This window comes from Ctenopharyngodon idella, chromosome 21 (genome assembly GCF_019924925.1).
Source record: "Ctenopharyngodon idella isolate HZGC_01 chromosome 21, HZGC01, whole genome shotgun sequence".
NCBI classification, from domain to species: domain Eukaryota; kingdom Metazoa; phylum Chordata; class Actinopteri; order Cypriniformes; family Xenocyprididae; genus Ctenopharyngodon; species Ctenopharyngodon idella.
In genome coordinates, this window is record NC_067240.1 from 21,339,939 (window position 1) to 21,360,263 (window position 20,325).

The following is a 20,325-nucleotide window of genomic DNA, read 5'->3' on the forward strand; positions in this document are numbered from 1 at the left end:
GTGTAAAATAATATTAAATTCATGAAATTGAATGATTTCCTACTTGTAAAGGAGGATCTGTTTCGGTGACCGTTAAACCGCCGGCTCAAATGAAATCAAATGAAAACATGACATTTATTCGTTCATTCAGATGGAGTAACAATTAGACATAGGGCCTAGCTACATAAATGTAAAAATAAAATATGTTCAATCGTACTTAGAAACATAAAAAGACAATTAAAGTAGACAACAGATTAACTAACTATTCTTATGCTAATTTTATGGTCTTCTTTTAGCTTAAATTTATAATACTGTTTTCTCAAGAAGAATCTAGAGCACCTTTTTGTCTGAGATTAAATAGTTGCACCAGACTGTATAAACAATAGCTTGTAAAACATACAGTGACCCCAAAATGCATTTGGAGACTTAAAATGGACAAATGACTTTGCTTTACATAAAAAACCAAAATCAAATGATGTCTATTGTAGCCTAATGAATTATTATACCACAAACAAGCTTTTCAAGCAAAACATTTCACAAAAATAAGTTTTAAATGATAAACAATAGATATTCTCTTCAAAATTAAGACAAAAATAGTAAAAGTCATTGCAAAAACTGGCTCAGAAAAGTGAATTCAATGAGAGAAGCATGTAATGACATTCATACATATATAAGTGGGGTCACTGTAAATAACAATCTGAGAATTTGAAGCTCAGTACATGAAAACACTGTTGTCTGCTACATAGGCATGCCAAGTCTCAGCTTCTGCCTAATGCCGAGTTCTCCATCTGTTTCGAAGGAATCCCATAAGTTTGTTTTGGCTGGCTGTGCTTCTCCCAAAATGCTTGGCGGATCTTATCCAGTTCCGACATCAGAGGAAGTCTGATCCCCAAATGCATCTGCAGGTTCTCCAGCCACTCCTCTAATTTGGCAAAAATGGGACTATAGAAATGAATATGAAGAAAATGCTACGTTTTAGCAAATAAAATTTAGTTTGTGGTAAGGTTATGTAGATTAGTAAGCGACAATCACCGTTTTTCAGCCTCCAAGGCACAACACAGAACTGCGATGGGAAAGAAAGCTGCAGGACATTCTTTAAACCAGAAGCGCTCCAGGAATTCATTCACATTCAATCCAAACTCCTGTGTACGAGGGAGGTAATCTGGATCGGCATATACTCTTCCAATAATCTGTTATGGGGAGTATACATATATCTTCAGTTATAGGCCTATTTCAGTAAAAATGATGACTAAATGTAGGGAAATATATAAGTCTACCTCACAAAGCACAATCCCGAATGAGAAAATGTCAACGCGTTCATCGTAGACTTCTCCTGCAGGTGAGAAATAGTATGTACAAAAAAAGTCACAATTAAATGGAATAATTCTACCCTGTCAGTCTTATTAACTTTGATAGTTGATTCATATGGCTCACCGTGGATCATTTCTGGTGCCATCCAGTAGGGGTTCCCCACCACCGTATACCGCTTTTTACGACCAAGTTTGTTCAATTTGGACATTTGTCCAGGAGAGGAGGTCTTTTCTTCCTTTACAAGCTGAGCCAAACCAAAGTCAGCAACTACCACGGTTTGGTTCTGTGAGGAAAACCTGTACTGTCACACAATTCAGTTTCGTTTGAAGACATTCTCTATGTTTATGAGTATTGACATGTATTCTGACCTCTCGAACAAAGCAGTTGTGTGAGTTTAGATCCCGATGGATGACATTCATTGAATGTAGGTAAGCCTATATTGGACAGAGAGAATAAATGAATATATAGACTCACTGTAAAACATTTTCAGCTGGTTAAACTTAGAAATGAAAGTTCACCTGCTGCCTTAAAAATGTAAGTTAACTCAACTAAACATAAGTTAACTCAACTTGAAGATAACCTTTGTTTCAACTCACAAATAGTCAAGACAATGCATTACTTTAAGTTTAAATTTTAACTTAAAGTAATGCGTTGTCTTGACTATTTTTGAGTTGAAACAAAGCTTATCTTCAAGTTGAGTTAACTCAGTTATAATATCAGAATTGTAAAATATAAACTCACAATTGTGAGAAATAAAGTCAAAATTGTGAGTTATAATGTTAGAATTGTGAGATATAAACAATTGCAAAAAGTCAGAATTGCAATATATTGCGACTTTTTATCTTGCAATTCTAACTTTTTTTTTCTCCGATTTTTTTCCGCAATTGTGTTATAAAGTCAGAATTGCGAGATATAAACTCACAACAACAAAAAAATCAGAATTACGAGTTTATATCATGCAATTCTGACTTTATAACACAAATGCAGAAAAAATTTTAGAAAAAAAGTTAGGATTGCAATTATACCTTTTTTATTTTTTATTCAGTGGCAGAAACAAGCTTCCATACAAAACAGCTTTCATATTTGGATGCTAACTTAACTTCAGCTTCAGATTCGTATTCCACGTCAAGACATGTCTTTACATTAAGGAATGAGGCAATAGTGAACAAGATAGGAGTAATCCCATGGGAATATTTTCATGCATTGTTGGATAGTAATGTACATTTAAAACTCAATGTTTTCTTCACATTTGATCTCTACTATTCTGCAAACACTCATCGCTCTTCATTACATACCATTCCAGCGGCAATGTCCTTGGCGTAGCTCACTCTATGTTTCCAAGGGTGATCCCAGTCCTAAATTATGACAGATAAAATGAGTTTACTCACTCAGAACCACAAGAAAATGCTTTTTTGCCAAGTAATATATGGACTTCATGCAATGAAAGTATATCCAGTAAAGAAAAAACATGTTCAAACCATCTTCTGGATGGTGTCCCTCAGCGTTCCTCCTTGCACATATTCAGAGATCAGGTTCAGCCGTTTGTCTTTGTACAGAATGCCGATGAACTTTAAGACATTAGGATGTTCCAGGCATCTCATTACTTTGACCTGGAGCCAAGCAAGTTTTTATTAGTAAACAATCCATTTACTGCTTAGAGTATGATAAAGTAAAAACTATAACAAACCTCTTTCAGGAATGTCTTCTGAGTCTCTTCATCGAATTGAAGTAGTTCCTTAATCACCATGACCTCACCTGTTTCCAAATGTGTCACCTGACAACCCAAAGGGTTTTTTTGTATTTTAGTGACCTATGTGATCTCAAATGTATTTCACTGTCAGCCCAGCCAGACTCATTGCTTTACCTTTATGGCTTGTCCAAAACAACCTTTTCCCAAAACTTCACCATATATTAGGTCGGAGGGTCGGAAGATACGTTGTGTTTTGTCCATAGTGTCAAAACGCAGAGACTCTGATCGATTAATGTCTCTTCTATGGGAAAGAATTGCAGCATGACGTTGCGAGCATGGACCTTTATCAATGCTGCAGCTGCGCCTGCAGAGGCAGACAAAAAAATTAACAATGATAGTAAGTGCCTGACAGAAATATGACCTTTTTTTTTTTAAATCATCTGGTACTTTTTAATATTAACAAAAAATATTTTGATACTAAACTGGTATTTTATCTTCAAAGGGAAATTGCTTGTGGGAAATGTAAAGCATTTAACTACCTCTAGAACAAACCTTTATATCAGGTTTTTAAAAGGGGGGAATTTAAGATAATTGAAATTGAAATTTTTGTTAAATCTCTTTTTATCCAATTACAGAGGGATTTGTTTACATCATTACAAAAGCTTACTGATTTTTTATAAAATAACATTGACACATTTTCTTATGTTTAGTACTGTTATCCAACAAAAATCTCTAAATACCCTTTAAAAAATAGCTTACATGAGAAGCAAAATTGCTTTAAAGGGATATCTAATCCAAAATCTCACCCTCATGTCATTCCAAAACCCTTTGAAATACAAATGTTGCTATTTTTGATAAATCCTGAGTTTTCTGTCCCTCCATTGAAATTCCAGGAAATCAAAACTTAGAAGATCCAAAAAAGGCATTGTAAAAAGAATCCATCTGAACCGAGCAGATTAATCCAAGTCTTGTGAAGAGATTTGGTCGCTTTATATGATGAACAGTTACATTTAGGCTTTTATTTACAACCAAACAATGAAAACATATCTTAATTTGTATTTGAATGATTAACCAAAGTCTTAAGGGTTTGGAATGACATGAGTCTTGAGTAAATGATTACAGAATTTATGTTTTTGTGTGAACTATCCATATATAAGATATCGAGAGTTGTTTTCAGAGAATATGTCATGAATTAATACATCATTTGTGCTCAACTGCCAATTTTTTTTCTTGTTCTAAGTATTTTTAAAAAGTGTAAATAAAAACGATCACTGGGAAAAAAAAAAAAAAAAAAAAAAAAACTTATTTCAGGATGCGTTCTCTGAAAATCAGCCTCATTTTGCTTCTCAAAAAATTTATCTTGCTAAAATGTTTAAATATTTTTACCTGAAAGTAAGAAAAAAAATTGCATAATTTAGTATTACATGTAATAAAATCTGATAGAACAATAATTCGTACAGAATACTGTTGGATCGAGGGCTTAGTCGTCTGCTGACAGGAAGGGGAAAGAAACCTAGTTTTCCAGGCTGATCCAGTTCTTCTCCCAGCAGGCCAGATAGGTCCTCCTGTTTTGTGAGGTCTTTAGGGTCATGTTCAATTGTGATTTGTAGCCAGTGCTCTGTATCATGAATCACCAGATCTATCTGTTAAAAATTAAGAGATAAAAATAATAATGGTGAAATGAGATGCGTCATGCAGATTGTATTGTTGTCTTATCTCAGTCACTGGACCGACCTCAGTGAGTGGAATGTTCTGGACAGAGATTCCATTGATCTCAAGAATCCTGTCTCCAACATGGATCAAGGGCTTAACTTCAGGACTCAGGTTATGCAAGTCCAGCCTGTCGCACAAGGGATTTTTTTTAAAAGGGAAGTATGAATATGAACTGAATAAAAATGTGTTTAGTGGCTGTCTAAAATAATGACTCACCGAGACACGGTGATCAAATGGCCTGCATCATTCTGCTCCACATTGAAGGATAAACCTCGCCTGCTTTCTGCAGCGGGAGGAAATGACATTGACGTCACTGTATGAGGAAGCTGTGAACTTTTTGCTGCCGAATTCTGTGTTGAAACCTTCTGGTAATTACATTGTCCACTAAGAGAGAAGAAGAAAAGAGACACAGATCATAAACCAGACCAAACGGAGGAAATTTTCCATTAAAAAATCCCCACAAGATCAATGAGTAATGAAATGATTTGACAAAAACCAACCAGTATAAATTGGTATAATCCACTAAAGTGAAAGAATCACCATCTCCAATGAACATGCCGCAGCTTTCACAGAGAAAGCACTCGGGATGGTATTTATGTTTCCCAGCCACCTGCAGAGATGGAAGGAAGAGGCAAAGTCAGTCTATTTTGTTCTAGTACTTTTTAATTCAGCTGAAACGGTGAGGGAGGTGTTACAGGGTGGATGGGACAGGGCAGATTACATCATTCTACAGAAGTGAAGCAGCACAATGAAAGGAAGCGAGATTGTGAGTGGGAGGGGTCGCCTCGTCTGCCCTCAGGTCAAAGCAGGAAGCAATGACAAAACACAAAAACTCTTAAGCTAACCTTCTAGCTAATAAAAGAGATAAAATTACTGTCGCCGTTTAGTGAGTGAATTGTTGTTTGATTATGTAATCTATGTACTATGTAAATGTATTCATGAATTCACTGGGTTCACACCCAGTGATCCAGTCAGTATCTTCTCAAAAAGATTAAATGACAGATTTGAATGGTGTCATATTTTGTTCTAGTAAATTCCATTGCTTTCGGGATAACAGATTATTTACAGATGTCTTGTTAGTGTAAATGCTTAGCGGCACTCAAACACAGTGATGCTACTTTCTAGGCATTATCTATAGTAGCTGATAATTATTTTCATATTATGGCCAATAGTAAAATTCTGTATTATTTTAACAATAACAAAAAATAAAAAACAAATACACAAATAAATAAAAATAAACCACTAAAAACTAAGACCAATCATTTTAAATGCTATAAGTTAATTTAGGCATCACAACATTGTTACATAATGGTGGTAAGGACTTGGTGGTCACGGCAAGGAAGAATACTGAAAGGCAGACTTTAATGACAAATACCAGAAGAAACAGAGGAGAAAACCACATTACTTACAAATGAGAACCAACAGAGACTGAGGGAGAACACAGTGTATATATACACAAGAGCAAACAAAGGGAGCTTAACAAGATAATTAACAAGACACACCTGAACTGAAAATCAAATCAATCTGTAACTATGGCAACTAAAGGGTGGCGGGAAAAACTGAACAAAGGAAAACATGTGACTAACGAAAACAAACTTTAAACATGAACAAATAAACCATACATGTAACAATTATAATGTAAAGTATGAAATGCATATTAAATTTGAGATTTGCTAAAATTACGTTTAAAAGTGTTTTAAATGATTAGTGTTTTTAAAAAATAGCTTTAATAAAGCGTTAGAAGACAACAAAGGTAATCAAAATGTAAAAATAGAGGGAATGAGCATGCACAATTATCCAATATCAGCCAATAAATAAATAAATAAATAAAGGCTAATAAACTGTAAAAAAAAAAAAAAAAAGATTTTTTGTAGTTGTAAATATTGGAGAATGTTTTACAAGAAAATACTATTTAATGTATTACTATAACAAGCAGTTTCCCCTTTAAAGGTGCAATGTGTAAATTTTAGTGGCATCTAGCGTTGAGGTTGCGAACTGAAACCAATGTCGCTCACCCCTCCCTTTCGAAGCACATAGAGAAGCTACAGTGGCCATCTTGCCGACACAAGACAAAAGCCCTATTCGTACAGGATTAGTATTACCTGGTAACCTCTAGTCATTTGTAATAATTGCAGAGGTTGTCTGTGATCTTAATCCCGTGCGAATCGGCCATGTCTGTAATTTGTAAAATAAAAACTCCCCCGCAAATGACCTAACATATTTCGCCGAACACCGAGGTCCTGTTATAATATTAGTCCCGTGCAAATCGGCATCTCTGTGATTTGGTGGTGTCGTATACCATTTTCTTCAAGGTTTTTTGTTTCCTGTGTGCCTTTTTATCCATATGTCGCACAGAATGGAGGCTGCGTTTGAGTGTTTTGATAAAATTTTGGGTGATGGGTCTTATCTCTATACACCATACAACTATACAATCTGCAGAAAGAGAAAGCTGAAAACCATCAGAAGAGCGAAAACAAAAAGAATGATTAGATGGAGATGGATGACAAGTATAGCAACATGCAGTAAGGAACATTCTTCTGTTTATGAAATATCATACAGCTAGACCTATAATGACAAGACATTTCCGAGCAATAGCCTATCCAAAATAGTGCACATCCAGGAGAAAAGTCAGTAAATTCGACTAAAATCACAGGCTTCACTTATCCCGTGCAAATGCGCCACACGAAATTCAGATGTGGGGGGGAGGGTCATTTCTAAATCACACGAGGTCCCCAGATAATACTAATCCCATGCGAATAGGGCTATACGTCGTCGTCTGAGAAAGAGAGCCAGTCAAGCAATGAGGTTTCTTCTTACTTCTAACAAAGAACGGTCTCTGCTTCTAATAAACAAGACGACTTCCACTACTACTACTTCTTCTTCTTATTATTATTATAGTGCGTTTTTGTAAAAAAAAATTACACATTGCACCTTTAACAATTAGTTCCACCTCTTATCAAAAATGTCTAATGTTTATGAATATTATTATCAATGTTATGTTCTAACTTCTTACCATAATGGGACCGGTGGTGATAGACTCTGAGCAGCTGTGGCACTGCTCTCTGAATCGTGACCAGTAATCTTTCTTACAGAAGAACAGTCCATCTCTTTCATAGTACCCATGCGAAAGAACAGAATTGCATTCACAACACCTAACAAAAAGACAGAAGAAAAAGAGAGAAAAAAAGAAAAAAATTATATATAATTTATAATTGTATATAAATACTATGTGATGTATCAGATCTGCTCTTAACCCTAGAATGCATGAAGGGGGTCAAATTGACCCGGCAAGCTGTGATTTTTAAAATATCAAGGAAAACATTTATTTATTTGATATTCCATGAATTCTCCAAAAAACTTGTTTCTAACCCTCATCAATGCCTTTTTCATGTTTCATGGTCATAGGGTGGGGGAGAAATTTTTTTTTTTGTATCATTACCCCAAGAATGCATTAAGTGGGTCAAATAACCTGAATACATTTCCTATGGAATTTTGACCCAACACAGTATTTTTGGATACATTTTTGTCAATAATATTTATTTTCTTGAAACTTTATTGAATACTTACTGTAAAAATTTGTTCTGACTTTTTTGCTCTGAGCCAAGAATTTGCCTCAGACACCAAAACTGTGTCTGAATACGCATATCTCCCTACTATGTAGTAGGTGAAAAGCAGTATGTGAAATGAGCAATACATCTGAATTTAAAGTATTCATAAAACAGTAGGCAAAAAATTTACCCGGACGACCTGCTATTTCTGCCAAGATTCTGAAGTTTACATCCAATGGACACCTTACTATCCCATGAGGCCACTGGAGAGGAATCGTCAGTGGCAGGGAAACAACAAAACTCACTCTATAGCTCACATGACAATGGTAACATGGCAATGGATGTAGTACATCCAGATTGCATTCATACTACACACATTCACACTTTATAATACTTTATTCATACTATACACATGCATATTTTTTAGCAGTCATGAAGTTCTTCATCAAATGTAGAACCCACTCAGACAGTATGCAATTTCAGATGCAGTAGATCAGTAGAGAAAGGCCAAAGGACAGCTGAAGGCCCAAACAAAGGAAGCACAAAAGTTATGCTTAAAAAGGTGCAAATCAGCGTTGCCAACTGCTTTCAATTGAAAGTAGCTAAAACTGGTAGCTAAATGTCTAAATGTATATGACATCATAATGGCAAATTCATTGATCTATATAAATATAAATAGAGATCAGTGGGCAAAATAAGAATCTAGATAAGGTTTGTCCAAGAAGTTGCTAGATTTGTCCCTAAACTTTTGAAAAAGTCTCAAAAAGGGTGGGGAAGTCACTAAATCTAGTGACAAAATCCCTAAATTGGCAACACTGGTGCAAATCTTATGTGAAATGCTCGGTCTCTGTGTAAGTCCACTGAAGGCGACTGTTGAGAACCCATGTGTAGTTTATTTAATCCATAATGTGAACAAAATACAAAATAAACAAAGACCTGACTTGACTTAAAACGACCATGACCATGACCACTCACCAACAGTAACATACAGAGAACAAAGCTAGACAAGATAACCATGAAACATGAGGGCTATTTATACAAAGAGACTAATGACAAACAAGACACACCTGTGAATGATCAACAATGAACCAAAGAGAACATGACTAGGGAACCAATCAGAACAAGACGCATGAACAAGGGAAGCACATGACATATTCACATGAGGACAGGGAATCACATGACATGGGAGCACATGGTAAACCAAGAAACATACCAATGAAACATGAAGCATTAACATCAAAATAAAAAAAATGAAACATGAACCATAACACCAAAACAAGACTTGACACTGTCTGAAAAGATCATTTTCACATGGTCATTTTGAGCCTCTTTATGCATTTATGTAGTTTTTTGGTTCATGCATTCTAGGGTTAACTACTATTAGAATAAAGGCCCGTTCACACAAAGGATGACAACTATCACGATAAAGATATCTTAAAAAAAATCATTCTAAATATAAAAGAACAGCAAAGTCCACACACTACAACTACAATGATAACAGCACAGCGGAACGATATCTTTGGAATCACTTTCAGAACGATATTTTCAGCTGATGAATGATAAAAGCATTTACAGCCAATCAAGACTCTTTTAAAGGGTTAGTTCACCCAAAAATGAAAATAATGTCATTTATTACCGTTCCACACCTGTAAGAGCTTCGTTAAACTTCAGAACACAAATTAAGATATTTTTGTTGAAATCCGATGGCTCAGTGAGGCCTCCATAGCCAGCAATGACATTTCCTCTCTCAAGATCCATTAATGTACTTAAAAACATATTTAAATCAGTTCATGTGAGTACAGTGGTTCAATATTAATATTATAAAGCGACGAGAATATTTTTGATGCTCTATCTGTATTGTAATAGGATGTAAAGATGCGCGCACTGTCCAAGCTAGTCCGCGCAAACTAGTTGAAGTATTCTCTCTAAACAGTAAACACCCCTTGTAATGTCAAACAATAATATAGCCATTTTTCTTTGTTAATAGTTATGGCGAGAAAAGGTCTGTGTACACATCTGGCCTAAATGTTCATCTTATGTTTAGAGGTTTTCAGCTTTGCTTGGCATTCTGATAAAGTTCCCACAGGTGCACCTATAAGTATAACAATGATGCTGCTATCACGTCTTATAAATAATGCAAACTAAGGTGACACTTACCACCGAGAAACAGCCTGCTCCAGTCGTGATTGCGAATCGATTTCTGGTTGATCGTCTACTTCAGATAATTACATTATCGGACTTGGACTCGATGCCATCTTTTCTGTCCATACATTGTATAAAATGTCTTGCGAATTGATAGCTGTCATTCAGTTATGGCAATGGCCATTTCGTTTCAGGCAGGCGGTGTCCACGGTAGACCAATCAGAAAGGATTAGGCCATCTGACCAATCAGAGCAGTGTAGGCACGGAAAGGAGGGGTTTAGAGAGACTGATTCTTCGAACTGCTTCTAAGGAACTGTTTACGAATCATTGAGAACTGAGGTAAAAATTAAATGTATATTATGAGAAAACTAAAGTTTTTTTGACCTTGCATGCATGTAAACCTATTGTAGGAGACTTCCAAAACAATATTAGGAACCTTAAAAAAGGCATAATAGGGGCACTTTAAAAGGGACCTATTATGCCCCTTTTCACAAGATGTTATATAAGTCTCTGGTGTCCCCGGAATGTGTCTGTGAAGTTTCAGCTCAAAATACCCCACAGATCATTTATTATAGCTTGTCAAATTTACCCCTATTTGGGTGTGAGCAAAAACATGCTGTTTTTCTGTGTCCCTTTAAATGCAAATGAGCTACTGCTCCCGGCCCCCTTTCCAGAATAGGGCGAAGATTTAACAGCTTGCACTTTGGATACAACAACAACAAAGCTGTAGAATCTCATGCAGCCAAAATGACGATCGTCAGTAGCAGTGTTCAGCAACAATAACCAACTGCAGAACCACAGAACCATATGTCATGACAGTCTGAGGACGACAGCACCAGACTAACAGCCCGAGGCTGGAAGTGGGCGGAGTAACAGTCTCTCGCCGGATGTGGGCGGAGTTAGCGACAAACAAACACAAGTTTATTTGTGTTGTTTTTAATCGATCACGTTTATTTGTTGTGTATTTAATCAATCGTTAACACTTAACATTACTCAAATATTTTGTAAATGTGCTTCAAAGTCACTTTATCGCGTCTTTTGATATTTTACAAATCGTATCACGTTGCTTGCGCCCAGGTGAAAAAATAAGATAGTAATTTATAGTAAATACTATAGTGTTTTTGAACCATACTATAGTACTATAAGTACTTGAATTAATTTATTGTGGTAATTCTATAGTTGCTGTGATAATATAACAACTATAGTAATATAAACAAATTACCCAATATTGTACTGTATTCTACAACTTTAGGGTATATTATACTACAATATACACTACAGTTTACTGTAGTAAAAACTAAAGTATACTACAGTATTTATAACTGTTTATCAGTTTACTATAGTTAATACTACAGTATTATGTAGCATTCATTAACAAAGTGTTGTAAATACTATATATACAGTATAGGCTACTACAGTTTACTACAGTATGGTTCAAAAACACTATAGTATTTACTATAGTATTTTTTCACCTGGGTGGTTACATATTCATGGTTTGTGATTTTACTTTGTTGTTGGTGCTGTATTTTATTTCATTGGTTACATTTTACAATACTGACCAATGTTTTTGTGGATTTTTAGAGGCATATTAGTATTGGGAGATGCTCTGCTTTACTTCATTTACAGTGATGCAAAATGTGCTGCAACAATTTCCACTGCCCAGTGTTCTTAAACCGACCAGATGGCACAAGTTCAAATTCACTTCAAAAAGGCTGTTGTCCATGGAGGTATGGACGTTTCTTTTGTATTCTGAATTTAAAATGTTTGGTCAATGCAGTAACTAGTAATTTTGACTTTAGAACAACGAAACTTGTCTCTTTTATGCAATTTTTATGGTTATATATTTAAGTTTTTCTGTTTTGATTTTGCAATGCAGTAAATTGACAAGCAGAATCACCCCAGGACAATGGAAGCTGATCAAAAACAAGGTTAGTTTTATAAGACTTTCACAAACACATAAACTACTTATACAGATGGTGTGTTGTTATATCTGTCAAATCTTTTCAGGAATAATTTAATAGTATTCTATTGTTTTATAATGTTCTACAACAGTTGACCAGCTCTGTGGGATCTTCATGTTAATGGTAAGAAAAAGAAGGGAAAGTTAAAAGTTTTTAAAAATGTATGAACTTCTCTTTTAATTAGAATGAAAAAAACAAATATGAGGGCTTTTCATACTTGAAATAGTTAACCATGGGTGATTGTAAACCCCAGGTAAACAGAATCCTGGGTTATCTTAATTCACGTTTCACACTGATCATCATTTACCTGAGGTTAACAATTAATCCTGAGTATTCATACACAGAGTTTCACACTGTACATTACTAAGCCCTGGGTTAATGTCCTTATTTGCATATTTGCAGTGTCAGTGTCACCGATCGGATGAACAAAGCACACAATATGTTTACATAAATGCTCAGTCATTGCACATCCTCATTACGTATAGTCAACTTTACTATCAAGTTTATCCTGAATTTTGAATGATTTCAGACGATAAAAGAATGAAACAGTATTTTCTGCACTGCAATTGTTGCATTTTCTGTCAGCATTTGTTGTTTTTTTTCTTTCCTTCCAATGCTGAATTTTCTATTTATATACAATGCACAGTGTTTCTGTGACTGTCAAAAGCATGTAAATATACAAGCAATATGTGGAGCGTTACTTTACCCACAGTTAAAAGTGGTGTTTAGGATGATGATAACCTGGGGTTAAGTGCAGTGTGAAAAGCCATGTGAATTGCTTACCTTTTTTTTTTTTTTTTAATTAAAACTGAACTTTAATTTCATTAGTGACAGGGTATGATTTATGTCTTCAATATATAAACATGAGAAAAGCAGAATGTCAAAATTTTATTATACATGCTGTGCTGCATCCTGACTAAAACACAAAGTATTGTTAAATACACCTCTAACATTTCATCCCATTTGTTTGTACCCTTCTCTCATGAAGGAGCCTCAGATCACAGAAGACCTCTGCTCTGCACTTGAACGGCTGCACAACAACCAAAAGTCTTCAAGGGTTTAGTGGAAGAGCCGTGCTTTCTGATATTGAAAGAGGAAGACCAGGGAAAAGCCCTTCTTCAACTTTCACAGGCTGAAACGGATGATGACAGAAAACTGGCCAAAGAGCCTTTAGTGTTTTGCTTCCAAATTAAGGATGATATGGACATTTTTCTTAATGAGTGTCTGGACAAAAAGAGTCTTGTAATTATGGAGATTATGGTGCTTATGGAGATTTGATTTTTTTTTTTTTTTTAAAGATTTAATTTGTCATCATGTACCTGCGTTGCAATAATTTGTTCAATTTACACTCTTTGGTTCATTTTTTAGAGCAAAGCACAGCTAGTAGCTATATAATGCTTTTGCTACTTAGGGGGAAAAGTACATTTTATTTAAATGAAATAATAACTTTTGTGTTTTGTTTTTGAGTTTGATGTATCTGAATTTGCTTAATTCATGTAATCTAGTGTACAACCGTGTAATGTGTATTAAATATTATGAAAAAATGCTTGAGAAAAATATACATTTTATGACAAATTAATAAATGTTTATCATTTTTATTGTTTAAGCTTTGTGTTCAATTTATATTCAGTTAATCATTTAAGACATAAAACAAGTTGAAGAACTTTTAAAATATTTAAAAGGTTACAAGGGGGGTTTAACACACACACAGGCTATATATATATATATATATATATATATATACACATATATATACAAACCTAATTCCAAAAAAGTTGGGACACTGTACAAATTGTGAATAAAAAAGGAATGCAATAATTTACAAATCTCATAAACTTATATTTTATTCACAATAGAATATAGATAACATATCAAATGTTGAAAGTGAGACATTTTGAAATGTCATGCCAAATATTGGCTCATTTTGGATTTCATGAGAGCTACACATTCCAAAAAAGTTGGGACATGTAGCAGTAAGAGGCTGGAAAAGTTAAATGTACATATAAGGAACAGCTGGAGGACCAATTTGCAACTTATTAGGTCAGTTGGCAACATGATTGAGTATAAAAAGAGCCTCTCAGAGTGGCAGTGTCTCTCAAAAGACAAGATGGGCAGAGGATCACCAATTCCCCCAATGCTGCGGCGAAAAATAGTGGAGCAATATCAGAAAGGAGTTACTCAGAGAAAAATTGCAAAGAGTTTGAAGTTATCATCATCTACAGTGCATAATATCATCCAAAGATTCAGAGAATCTGGAACAATCTCTGTGCGTAAGGGTCAAGGCCGGAAAACCATACAGGATGCCAGTGATCTTCGGGCCCTTAGACGGCACTGCATCACATACAGGAATGCTACTGTAATGGAAATCACAACATGGGCTCAGGAATACTTCCAGAAAACATTGTCGGTGAACACAATCCACCGTGCCATTCGCCGTTGTCGGCTAAAACTCTCTAGGTCAAAAAAGAAGCCATATCTAAACATGATCCAGAAGCGCAGGCGTTTTCTCTGGGCCAGGGCTCATTTAAAATGGACTGTGGCAAAGTGGAAAACTGTTCTGTGGTCAGACGAATCAAAATTTGAACTTCTTTTTGGAAAACTGGGACGCCATGTCATTCGGACTAAAGAGGACAAGGACAACCCAAGTTGTTATCAGCGCTCAGTTCAGAAGCCTGCATCTCTAATGGTATGGGGTTGCATGAGTGCGTGTGGCATGGGCAGCTTACACATCTGGAAAGGCACCATCAATGCTGAAAGGTATATCCAAGTTCTAGAACAACATATGCTCCCATCCAGACGTCATCTCTTTCAGGGAAGATTTTCCAACATGACGATGCCAGACCACATACTGCATCAATTACAACATCACGGCTGCGTAGAAGAAGGATCCGGGTACTGAAATGGCCAGCCTGCAGTCCAGATCTTTCACCCATAGAAAACATTTGGCGCATCATAAAGAGGAAGATGCGACAAAGAAGACCTAAGACAGTTGAGCAACTAGAAGCCTGTATTAGACAAGAATGGGACAACATTCCTATTCCTAAACTTGAGCAACTTGTCTCCTCAGTCCCCAGACGTTTGCAGACTGTTATAAAAAGAAGAGGGGATGCCACACAGTGGTAAACATGGCCTTGTCCCAACTTTTTTGAGATGTGTTGATGCCATGAAATTTAAAATCAACTTATTTTTCCCTTAAAATAAAACATTTTCTCAGTTTAAACATTTGATATGTCATTTATGTTGTATTCTGAATAAAATATGGAAATTTGAAACTTCCACATCATTGCATTCCTTTTTTATTCACAATTTGTACAGTGTCCCAACTTTTTTGGAATCGGGTTTGTATATATATAGTAACTTTTATGTGTTTGTGTGTATATGATTGAGCTATTAACACAACGCGAGTATCTATCTAATCTATCTATCATTTCAGTTAGATCGTTTTAATAAAATATTTGACATTAACATGGTTTTAAACTTTAAAAAGCTCCAAATGGAGCAATGCCTACGAAGATAAATTTGCCCACTTCCGGCCTCAGGCTGTTAGTCTGGCGCTGTCGTCCTCAGACTGTCATGACGTATGGTTCTGCGGTTCTGCAGTTAGTCCTATCTCGTGTTCAGACTTACATTGTTCAAACCGGAGTCAGACACTGATGGAGAGACTCAGGAAGAAGTTACTTTTAGAACTTTTAGAATGCAACTGGATGTTTCTAAATGGTTAGTGGATAAATTTGTGTAGTTGTGGAGTTGATTCAACTCATAGACTAGCATGTACCGTCATGTTAATCTTTTGTGCAAATCCAGCGCTAAACTTACCCTCGTTTGTGATGCAGTCCGGCATAAAAAGATTTGCGCAAATATATAACACTTTACTGACTTTCTTCGGCACATTTCCTTCATAATTGAAAATCAACCACGGTGTCCTCAGTGACTCAGATGCAATGTCTAGGAGACTAATAGGAGTCTAGGAGACTCTTATGCTCATTGGTACATCCAATAAGAGAACATTTGTAATTTTCTTTTTTTTTGGCACAGACATTGTATATCTCCAGCTCCTACAGTGAGTAAACAAAATGGTGGACTGCTGCGGCTCTCTCAGGGCGGTATCTATGCTAATAGGGCAGATCGTGGAGATTATAAAAAAAAAGGAGTGGGTGGATTTTTACCATTATAGGCTGGTTGTTTACACACACTGGTGGACACACATCTGTGTTCAAACACCTTATAAAAGTGAATTTTGCATAATATATACTGTTCCTTCAGTTCATTGTCTCATGTTAACGTTTCATTGGTATGTGTATGCTATCACACTTTGTTTTTATTAAAAATCCCTTGAATTCAACTACACTCTACCCCTGACAGAATGGGCCTGAGTTGAATAAAATGCTAGAGTGAATTCCAGGGGCTTTTCCTCTCTTGCAACATCTGAGCAGGATGCCTGTCATGTGTTCCACAGCTGGTGGTTATCTGCTCTTCCATCCTTCCATTCAACATCATACAGCCCTCTCACAGAAACACATGCAAATTATAAACACAAACACACTCGTGCACACACACACACGCACACACACACACCATGAAGCCTTGCACATAGCAAACAGAGAGCAGAAAAGCAGAGGTGTAAAGTACAGTAATTTACTGTACACAATGGTTTTAAAATTGTACCTTTAGGGGTGCAACAAATTGTCACTGGGGCATTACCTTTAAAGGGTTCATTTTTGTACCTTTTTTACTCCAAAAAGGTACAAATATCAGAGGTGTAAAGTCCAGGTTCAGAAAGTAAAAGTCCTCCCCGTTTTTTTATTTTTATTTTTTAATCAGAACAATGATAATCCTTTGGATTATATTGAAAAAGCTGGATCTTCTGCTGTAGAATCACAGTGCTGCTGTAATCAATAATGTAAATCTAACTCAGAGATTGGGCTCTAAATGAGTTTGGTGATTCAGGTCAAATAATGATTATGTAAAAACATAACCAACACCACCTGATCATATTTTCTCTTCGCTTGTCTTGCTGTTACAACAGTACAACAGCCCAAACAAAATCTAATATTAAAAAGTCAAGGGTCAAGAGCCCAACAAAAGCAATCTCCATGATGGTGACTTAAAAATTGTGATTTTCTCCTTTGGTGATTCTGCTTGTTAACATCAGGAATCTTCAATAATGGTCAATCATCACTCAATTAATCACTTAATTATCTCATTAACTTTAACACTGCTTCAGTGTTCATTTAACACTCTTATTTTAACACTTTAACACTCTTGAGTGTGGTCTCACATATACTCCCAGGAGAGTTAATTTAACACTAGAGTTTTTGCTGTGTACTTCCTAGTTGAAAAACTGTGCTAATTAGAAAATCCAGGTGACTGGAACAAAACACTGAGGAGGACTTTTACTTTCTAAACCTGAACCTTACACCTCTGATATTAGTACTTTTTTTGGAGTAAAAAAGGTACAAAAATGTCCCTTTAAAGATACTGCCCCAGCGACAAGCTGTTGTACCCCCAAAGGTACAATTTTAAACCCTTTTTTTTTTCTGTGGGTGTAAAGTACAGTAAATTCTGTCATCATTTACTCACCCTCAAGTTGTTCCAAACCTGTATGAATTTCTTTCTTCTGCTGAACACAAAAGAAGATATTTTAAAGAATATGGGTAACCAAACAGTTGATGGACCCCACTGACTTCCATAGTATGGAAAAAAAATATACTATGGAAGTCAATGGGGGCATTCTTCAAAATGTCTTGTTTTGTGTTCAGCAGAAGAAAGAAATTCATACAGGTTTGGAACAATTTGAGGGTGACTAAATGATGACCGAATTTTCATTTTGGGGTGAACTATCCCTTTAAGTATTGCTTTGGAGAATTTGTACTTTACTTGAGTACAACTGAAACTGAATACTTGCACTTTTACTCAATTACATTTCCAAGCAAAAAAATATATTTACTCATTTACAACAGCAAATAGACCTTATTGGTAAAAAGGTTTGCAGCATATTATTAATACATAACTATAACCTTCATAACCTCATCTCAAATAAATAAATGGTTTCTGATTAACATTTTGTGTGGATTGTAATTGAACTGGTTTCTTTACAAAGTTTGAGCATCAGTTTGAGTCTCTTCGACCGCCTATTTTTAAAAAGGAAACACTTAAGGAAACACTTTACAACAAATGTGTTAACATTAGGTAACTATATTAGTTATCATGAACTAACAATGAAAAATACTTCTAAAGCATTTACGTTAATGTTATTTACTGGACCTGAGATAACATGAACCAACAATGAACAGTTGTATTTTTATTAAGTAATATTAACAAAGACTAATTACTGTAACAAATGCATTGCTTATTGTTAGTTAATGCATTAACTAATGGTAATAGGACCTTATTTTTACGTTAAATACTTTTCACTTTTAATTGCTCAAGTTCTGTTAAATGTGGAAACTCTTGCTTTAACTCAAATGTGTTTTGTCTAGAATAGATAGGCCTTAGTTTGATACTTTGCAGATTTCATCCGCTAGTAACACTGCACTTTAACAGTTAGAATTAGAAACTAGATCCTCGTTTATAATTCCTCTTTGTACAAGTTTGGCTGTCATTATAATGAACTGCAAAAGTCTATCTAATTCAATTCACTGTCTTGCTGCCTTCACGTGCTATCGGAAATTTGATAATTCCCACTTCTGAAGTCGTGATTACGAGCTCATCGCATTCAAGTTTCGAAATGGGAGGGCGTTCATATGCAATTTTACCTAGGAAACTCGTGTTTACGATCATTCCGAGAGCACGTGAAGGCAGCAAGACAGTGAATTCTCCTGCATCTCTAACCAGTTCTCAGTAGAGAAGTTGAAGTGGACAGAACTGCAGTGAAGCCAACAAAGTCTGAATTATCTTTCTGTATTTACATAAACACAAACACAATTCTGCTATTCTGCTATCTGCTATGGTCTCAACCCAGCTCACAAGACCAAAAATTTACAGCATATCTAGAAGATACAGTAACAAAGTATAAGCTCGTATTTACGAGTCCAAGAATTATGACAGCCCTAAAGCAGCAGACTGTTGACAAAAAAAGTTCCTGTTTTTGTTTTTACGAGAAATGCACTGAGGCATGTACCAAAATGACTAAAACCACAGCTATGAGTCCATTTTGAAGCATCGAAGGAAAAGAAAAGAAAAAGAAACTGAAATTTCAAAGAAAACGTAAACTAGTAAACAAAACGAGTCCAACTGGACTTACCTTGCATTCCCTCCTCTCCGGCAATACTGGTCCTGACAAGACTTGAGCATAGCAGCGGTGTTAGAGCTCTACTAATCCTCTTACTGTCCCCCACACATTTCAGGGGTGGAGTGAAGTGAGAGAAAAACAGTTGCAAACAGACTCAAGCCGTTTTTCTTTCATATCTACATATGCTGCACTGTTCTATTTCCTGCCAACCAAGTGTCTCTGAAGAGACTTAAATCCCTCCCCCTCCTCCTAACTTTAGCCCACCTTCTACTGCTTTGGTCTGCAGAAAGAATGCATACTGTCAGAGGATAGAGTTACCCGACCAGTGTCACCTGCTGATCGCCTTCATGAACTATATGACCGTGCAGAGACGTGCATTTAAATCCCACTCCTTCATGAAGAGGGTTTTTGTAAGTGTATTCCTCACCACACATTTGTTTCTGGACCACTTACATTCAGGAGTGGAACCAGAGAAGCAATTTCCTTTTCTCGAAAGAATGTTGGCTAACAGAATTATATCTGGTATAATACATAGGGACTGAAAGTATTATGGAAAACTCTTAACTAATAACTACTAACAAATAGAACCTTATTGTAAACTACATTAGTTAACGTTCACTAAAAATGAAAAACACTTCTAAACCTTAGTTAATGTTAAAGTTGTATCTGTTATTATTTAATGGACCTGAGTTAACATGAACTAACAATGAACAGTTGCATTTTTTATTAACTAACATTAAAGGCAAAATA

At 35.7% G+C, this 20,325-nt stretch overlaps 2 protein-coding genes across 4 annotated transcripts; one reads left to right on the plus strand and one right to left on the minus strand.

Annotated features, from left to right (window-relative positions):
• Window positions 1-95: 95 nt before the first annotated feature.
• limk1b (LIM domain kinase 1b) lies at window positions 96-19,823 on the minus strand. 3 transcript variants are annotated; one of them, XM_051877010.1, is made up of 15 exons: window positions 19,588-19,823; window positions 7,707-7,845; window positions 5,194-5,303; window positions 4,910-5,077; window positions 4,715-4,820; window positions 4,439-4,623; window positions 3,155-3,344; window positions 2,978-3,064; window positions 2,769-2,900; window positions 2,586-2,645; window positions 1,659-1,724; window positions 1,414-1,573; window positions 1,257-1,312; window positions 1,012-1,169; window positions 96-901 (listed from the first exon to the last, which is right to left on the minus strand). In XM_051877010.1, the coding sequence occupies exons 1-15, from the start codon at window positions 19,635-19,637 to the stop codon at window positions 835-837; spliced, it is 1,734 nt and encodes a 577-aa protein (XP_051732970.1). In that variant the 5' UTR covers window positions 19,638-19,823; the 3' UTR covers window positions 96-834. The 3 variants fall into 3 exon arrangements, with proteins under 3 accessions (XP_051732970.1, XP_051732969.1, XP_051732971.1); XM_051877009.1 differs by having other exon boundaries at window positions 96-921; XM_051877011.1 differs by lacking the exon at window positions 7,707-7,845 and having other exon boundaries at window positions 96-921; window positions 19,588-19,745.
• Window positions 7,865-17,787, plus strand: LOC127503343 (uncharacterized). The gene is made up of 2 exons (XM_051877018.1): window positions 7,865-12,467; window positions 13,333-17,787. The coding sequence occupies exon 2, from the start codon at window positions 14,278-14,280 to the stop codon at window positions 15,241-15,243; it is 966 nt and encodes a 321-aa protein (XP_051732978.1). The 5' UTR covers window positions 7,865-12,467; window positions 13,333-14,277; the 3' UTR covers window positions 15,244-17,787.
• Window positions 19,824-20,325: the final 502 nt, after the last annotated feature.